The sequence below is a fragment of the Salminus brasiliensis genome, chromosome 1 (genome assembly GCF_030463535.1).
Source record: "Salminus brasiliensis chromosome 1, fSalBra1.hap2, whole genome shotgun sequence".
NCBI classification, from domain to species: Eukaryota; Metazoa; Chordata; class Actinopteri; order Characiformes; family Bryconidae; genus Salminus; species Salminus brasiliensis.
The window spans coordinates 71,583,659-71,591,453 of NC_132878.1; the positions used below are offsets into that span (position 1 = coordinate 71,583,659).

The following is a 7,795-nucleotide window of genomic DNA, read 5'->3' on the forward strand; positions in this document are numbered from 1 at the left end:
TTAGAAAAGACTTGGAGGTTCACTTGTGGGTTTGGCTGGTAAATAAACTGGCTATATTTGTGTTGCAGTCATGGTGACCCCTGGTTCACACCAAACTCCACTTCATTTCAAACATTAAATAACACAGGTAAAAAACATCACGTAAAAAACATCACGTTTAACAATTAGGAATCAGTTTTTACCTTAGCATGAGCTGGCCCCCTTTCATTCAGCAGCTTATACTGTGGTTGAATCCTGTTGAAACGGGCTAACTCATTCACCAGACACATAGGAGTTTTCTCTTTGGGGTTTGCCATGTTATCCTCGGGAGAACCTGGAGTGGGGAGACGTTTGGCATTTTAAAGAATGAATTACTCAATTACACAATAAAATATATTCAACTCTAAGTAATAACCAACAATAATGATAGGGACTGGAATAGCAACAGGGCCTCAAGATCCGATTGTCTCACAATATTTAAACCATAATTCAATTCTGCTGCAATATAGGGCCCATATTCAACATTTTTTGCAATTTTCCTTGACCTTCACTTTAAAGCTTTGTGTGGTTTTATGTTACACAATTCATTTTTCAATGTTTCCCTTTTCCTTACAACTAAACACAATTTCCATATTCAAGCTACACTGACGTTTCTCTCTTTATCAGTGGCCATTAATTTTTTAGGACACCTATATACAGTACAATTAAGCCAGGAAGTCTGCACACCCCTTTCACGTTCTCTGTTTTATTACATTACACTTATTCCACAATAGATTGAGTTCATTTTCTGTCACAAAATTCTACACAAAATATTCCAACTAAATCAAAATGTAAAATATATGTACATATGTACACATGTGTGCAACCCCTTTAATATGACCCCCAAAAGTGAGCTGAGGTGCATTTGGTTTCCACTGACACTGCTTGAGATGTGTCCACAACTTAATTTGAGTCCACCTGTGGTAAATTCAATTGATTGGACATGATTAGGGATTGCTGACACCCGTTCATAGAAGGTCCCACAGTTGACAGGGCATGTCAGAGCAAACTCCAAGCCATGGAGTCAAAGAAATTATCTGCAGACCTCAGAAACAGGATTGCGTCAAGGCACAGATCTGGAGAAGGGTACAGAAAAATTGCTGCAGCTTTACAGGTCCCAATTAGCACAGTGACCACCATCATTCATAAAGGCAGAACTCTGGAACCACAAAGAATCTTCCTACACCTGGCCACCCAGCCAAACTGAGCATTTGGGGAAGACGGGCCTTGGCAAGGGAGGTAAGCAGAAACCCGAGGCTCACTCTGACAGAGCTCCAGCGTATCCTTGTGGAAATAGCAGAACCTTTAAGAACATTAACCATCCAGGCAACACTCCACAAATGACACCTTTATGAGGAATGTGACCAGACGGACGCCATTCCTTAGTAAAAGCTTATGGAGTTTGCCAAAAGGCACCAAGAGGACTCAAACCATTAGACTGCCAATTTTGGCCTGAATACTAAGCATTACATCTGGAGGAAACCAGGCACCGCTCATCACCTGGCTGATGCCAGGCTATTGCCATCCCTACAGTGAAGCATGGTGGTGGCAGCATCATGGTGTGGGGAGGTTTTTCAGCAGAAAAACTGAGGCAACTACTCCTGACAGAAGGAAAGATGAATGCAGCTAAGAAAACCTAAGAACAGAGCTCTGGACCTCTGACTGTGGTGAAGATTACAACATGACAACAACCCAAAGCACACAGTCCAGAGAACAGGCGTGGCTTCAGAGAAATCCATCAATGTCCCTGAGTGGCCCATCCAGAGCCCAGATCCGAATCCAATTCAAATCTGTGGATAGAGCTGAAAATGTCTAAGTACCGATGCTCCCCACCCAATTGAGCTTGCAAGGATATGTCAAATGGAATGGGCGAAAATGTCCAGAAACGAGTGTGCCAAGCTTGTAGCTTCTTTTTCAAGATGCCTTGAAGCTGTAATCACTGCCACAGGTGCATTAACCAAGTATTAGACTAAGGGTGTGTACAAATGTGTAACCCCAGTAAAATAAAACTGCATATTTTCCACGTAATAAGGTAAAAGAGGTGCGCAGACTTTCCAGCTTGACTATATGTGCTGCTGTCCATATGCAGATGTACTTTTTGTGGCTCCCCGTGTGGACAATACAGAATGCGCTGCCAAAACACTCACCTGGTGGGCTGGCGGGCACAGTGGAGTCCACAAAGCCGGCGGGCGGACTGGAGCCAGCAGGCGTCGTGGGGGGCACTGTGCCATTTACGGTGGGCTGCAGACCCAGAGCTCCTGGGCTGGGCACAGCGGGCACAGCGGGCACCAGGCCGGGCACAGACAGGGGCGCTGACGTCTGCACTTTCACTTGAGCCATGCTCTCTATCTAATGGGATGACAGAAAGAGAGAGAATGAGAGAGAAAGAGAGAAAAAGAGAGAGAGAGAGAGCGAGAGAGAGAGAGGATACCTTCTGTTATCATTCCATTTCTGTTGACATCTCATCCCTCAATAAAGACCTTTGTCTACATTATATTTTATTTTGTATATACACTGTGTGCAGAATTATTAGGCAAATGAGTATTTTGATCACATGATCCTTTTTATACATATACTCTACATATACTTACATACATATACTCCAAGCTCTATAGGCTTGAAAGTCAACTACCAATCAAGTAAATCAGGTGATGTGCATCTCTGTAATGAGAAGGGGTGTGGTCTAATGACATCAACACCCTATATAAGGTGTGCTTAATTATTAGGCGACTTCCTTTCCTTTGGCAAAATGGGTCAGAAGAGAGATTTGACGGACTCTGAAAAGTCAAAAATTGTGAGATGTCTTGCAGAGGGATGCAGCAGTCTTGAAATTGCCAAACTTTTGAAGCGTGATCACCGAACAAGCCTTTCATGGCAAATAGCCAACAGGGTCACAAGAAACGTGTTGAAAAAAAAAAGGCGCAAAATAACTGCCCATGAATTGAGGAAAATCAAGCGTGAAGCTGCCAAGATGCCATTTGCCACCAGTTTTGCCATATTTCAGAGCTGCAATGTTACTGGAGTATCAAAAAGCACAAGGTGTGCGATACTCAGGGACATGGCCAAGGTAAGGAAGGCGGAAAAACGACCACCTTTGAACAAGAAACATAAGATAAAACATTTTTCTAAGGTTTTATGGACTGATGAAATGCGAGTGACTCTTGATGGGGCAGATGGATGGGCCCGAGGCTGGATCAGTAAAGGGCAGAGAGCTCCACTCAGACTCAGACGCCAGCAAGGTGGAGGTGGGGTACTGGTATGGGCTGGTATCATCAAAGATGAACTTGTGGGACCTTTTCGGGTTGAGGATGGAGTGAAGCTCAACTCCCAGACCTACTGCCAGTTTCTGGAAGACACCTTCTTCAAGCAGCGGTACAGAAAGAAGTCGGTATCGTTCAAGAAAAACATGATTTTCATGCAGGACAATGCTCCAACACATGCATCCAAATACTCCACAGCGTGGCTGGCCAGTAAGGGTCTAAAAGAAGACAAAATGACATGGCCCCCTTGTTCACCTGTTCTGAACCTCATAGAGAACCTGTGGTCCCTCATAAAATGTGAGATCTACAGGGGGGGGGGACCTCTCTGTACACCTCTCTGAACAGTGTCTGGGAGGCTGTGGTGTCTGCTGCACGAAATGTTGATCGGAAACAGATCAAGCAACTGACAGGATCTATGGATGGAAGGCTTTTGAGTGTCATCGTAAAGAAAGGTGGCTATATTGGTCACTGATTTCTTTTTGTTTTTGTTTTTGAATGTTTTGTTTTTGAATGTCAGAAATGTTTATAATGTGTTATATTGGTTTACCTGGTGAAAATAAACAAGTGAGATGGGTATTTGTTTTTTATTAAGTTGCCTAATAATTCTGCACAGTAATAGTTACCTGCACAAACAGATATCCTCCTAAGATGGCCAAATCTGGAAAAAAAACCACTCCAACTTCCAAAAATATTAAGCTTTGATATTTGAGTCTTTTGGGTTGATTGAGAACATAGTTGTTGTTCAATAATAAAAATAATCCTCTCAAATACAACTTGCCTAATAATTCTGCAATCTCTCTCTCTCTCTCTCTCTCTATATATATATATATATATATATATATATATATATATATAATTACATACACACACAATCCACTGTCTGGAAAATAATTTACATATGAAACAACTGCAAACATGGCCATATCAGACTACCGGACAGTCCTAGCAAGTTCAGCCCAAGAGCAGACAACATAGATTTCTTGGATCTTTAATGTTATATAGAGTTTTACAGTAAACTCACTCACTGATCACTGACTTTGTGTTTATTTGGGTTTATTCTAATGTTATATAGAGTTTTACAGTAAACATACTCACTGATCACTGACTTTGTGTTTATTAGGGTTTATTCTAATGTTATATAGAGTTTTACAGTAAACACACTCACTGATCACTGACTTTATGTTTATTAGGGTTTATTCTAATGTTATATAGAGTTTTACAGTAAACACACTCACTGACCACTGACTTTATGTTTATTAGAGTTTATTCTAATGTTAATCTAAGGCTCTTTAATTTCACACTCTGGATCAGGACCCTCTCTTTTGCTGGCTTTCTTTGCACCTGGTGCTGACGTACACAGAAAGAAGCTCATTGTTCTGTGATATCACAGATAACTCGTTAAATGGGCGCAGGGTGGTCCTGCATTGTGATTGGCTGGCACATATTCCATTTAAATTATACCATCAGCATTTTTTAGTCTGTTGTCATGTCTAATGTTTTGTTCTTGTCATAATTCATTCATTACCTAAAAATGGCAAATTAGAGAGAATCGGTTCATACAATTTTCCCTTAGTCTGAGGCCATCAGTTTTAGACTACTAAGACCTTTTGCACATCTTCCTAATACGTACCAAAAAAAACAGTAAGTGACTTCCAGTAACTTGCTGTTAACATGGCTTTGCCAACAAAAGCCATAAAGCCATTCAGTAGCTATAAACCACTCTTTTGGTGTTCCACATCTGGCAGAGTGCGCTTCCAGGAGGTTGAAAATTCAGTTCTGCTGTAACTCCATTTCAACTGATGATGAAATGAGGATTTTACACAGTATTTCACTGTGGCGGGCAGCTACCTTCTGAATGTTGACACGATGTAAGACAGCAAACATACAGACACTTCTCAACCTTCCAGATAAGTCATAATTAATGTCTCCAACCTCTCTTGATCCCTAAGCATTAAACAGACTGTGTCCGGTTATAAACAAGCTCTGTTCTGATTTAGAAGTATATATATATATATATATATATATATATATATATATATATATATATATATATATATATATATATATATGTGTGCGTGTGTAGGTGTGTGTACGTGTAAGTGGGCGGGGGAAAGCTACTGTAGATTAGGCAAGCGGTTATATGTAAATTAGTTATTTTAAAATAAGTCATTTTCTAAACCCAATCAAATGCACCAATCAAATCAAGACCTGGACACCTTATAAGAGTCAAGCTGAGAGATGTTTTGTGTGTGAGATTGGTGACAGTCTAAGTCCAGTGTTTTATTAGAAATGCTAGCATAGCACGTCCCATTTTAAACAAAAGAATCCCACGTCAGATATCAAACATCTCTTGGCTGATCGACAAAAAAAAAAGGGTTCACTGATCAATCATTTTTATTCGATTTTTCACTAAACTGTTTCGCAGATGCTAAATCATGCTACAGCAGGCCATGTACTACAGGAACTATAGGACCATATAGTGTCTTTACTTAAAATCAACAAAACATAAACCAGAGTTTGTAACATTAAAGGGGCTTCATCAGTGAATACTGAACATTCCTTTTTTTATTTATTTGCCTTTATTGACTGAAGTTAATATAACAAGCAATTAAAGTAATATAATAATTCATATAACAGGTAATAAAGTTCACTTCATAGAAATTTCACACCTTTACTTTACCACTGTTTGGATTTCAACCCTGCCCGTTCACGATGAAGCCGTAAGGAGTGGCTCGGCACTGACTGCTTAAAATGAGGTGCAATACAAAACAGCCAATCAGAACAGAGCTTATTTACATATAAGGAAAAAACAAACAAACAAAAAAAACACACATACTCCATTAGTGACTGTTTTCAGCACATGGGCAGGAACACCACCTGTATTCCAGTCATTCCAACACCATGGCACGATTTACATGACCATGATTTCCATGACCACACGCCGCTGCTGGTTGTGGATCATCCTGAATCATGAAGGATTTGCTGTTGTAGGTTTTTTAAACTCTTCATTCATCAGCTTGCTAAAACAAACATTTCAATAACTCCTCCCACCTTCACAATGCATCATCAGGAGGGGCTTTCTAATCTTCAAACCACAATATCCCACCTTCGAGACTGTGCCAGACCACCACAGGAGGACAGGAGGCATGTTGACAACAGAGATATGGCCAGAGTCAGATTTTCCATTTTGGCCAGAGGGCTTCTTTAAAGTCAACCCAAAACCTTTAGCTAGTCCCAACACCAATACTGCTGATTTACACTTCACCCGAAGATCATCTATAAGGGCCTATTAAACTGTGTACGAGCCTAGGGTTGCAGAAAGGATGCTTTAGTGTAATAACGCGCTGTTTCAGCAGTAGTTTGTTTGGCGGCCTGCTGCTGGACCTCTGGCCGCCTCCAGCCTCTCGCTCCCCCGTCCTCAGCCTCAAACGCACCCCGCTCCCTGGGCCTTCGCATCCAGCCGCGACGCTGCAGAAGCTCGGCATGTTTGTTGTGCAATTTCTACACAAAATGTGACTGAATTCAGCTGCTTTTTTATTTTCCGATGGCCCCGAGCTCACATCATCATGGCTGAAGCTCCAAAACTGCCCTCCGCATCTCATATACACACACTACAGACCTTCACACACACTCCACTGCCCAGGCGCCTCGGACACACACACCCTCGCTAAACCCACTGCAGCTCTGCATGCAAACCGGTGCACGACTCCAGCACAAAACAGTTTCTCATTTTAACCTCATTTTTTTACCTTTTTTCCACAGCCAGACCCACTCACTCCTCCAACATCGGCAAACACTAAAGAGAACTGATGACACGGACCGAACCACTACATAAACACCTGTCTGCTCTCTGCGAGCCGTCCACAGTGAAGCACATTGATTACAGCATGATGTCTGGTGCGAGTAAGTAAAAACTTAGTGCAGTTTTAAATCCATTTAGTCTCAGACTGGACAGTATTTGTGCTCAGAACAATATGGAGCCCCCTCCTACTTCGTACACAGTGGTACAGTCCGCTTTCCTGCTCCACAGAGCCGCTTTTCCTGCACATGGAGGCCGACAAATACAGAATAAAAGTCTCGAGAGAAAAAAAGTGTTTATATTATATTACATTATATTATACTATAAATCAAATCTAATACGTCAGTATTTTTTTCTGGCAAATAAAAAAATGAATATATATATATATATATATTTTACTTTTTGCTTTTTCCTGCCTTTAGTGGTAAACTGAATATAAATGTCTCAATATAGGACTTGTTATGTTTGGTGTGTGTATATATGAATATAAATATAAATATATATATGTATATATATTGAATGGGTTGAAGTAATTATCCAACATCAGTGCCTGACCTCACTGATGCTTTCACTCTCAGTACAGGGTGCAATCAAATCCTCTTCACAGCAATGTTACAACTTTGAATTATTAGTCTATTCAAACTAGCTGAGGTTTTTCTTAAGTAAATAGCAAAGCACTTTTGTAAGTCGCTCTGGATAAGAGCGTCTGCCAAATGCC

General features: G+C 40.9%; 1 protein-coding gene across 1 annotated transcript in view; it reads right to left on the reverse strand.

Moving 5' to 3' along the window:
- Positions 1-7,134, reverse strand: part of stau2 (staufen double-stranded RNA binding protein 2) — a 107,653-nt gene extending 100,519 nt beyond the window's left edge. Inside the window, exons 1-3 of the mRNA XM_072688479.1 lie at positions 7,028-7,134; positions 2,166-2,367; positions 183-313 (exon numbers count right to left, since the gene is read on the reverse strand). Of these exons, the coding sequence (XP_072544580.1) occupies positions 183-313; positions 2,166-2,358 (324 nt within the window). The 5' untranslated portion in view covers positions 2,359-2,367; positions 7,028-7,134. The remainder of the gene's footprint in view (positions 1-182; positions 314-2,165; positions 2,368-7,027) is intronic.
- Positions 7,135-7,795: the final 661 nt, after the last annotated feature.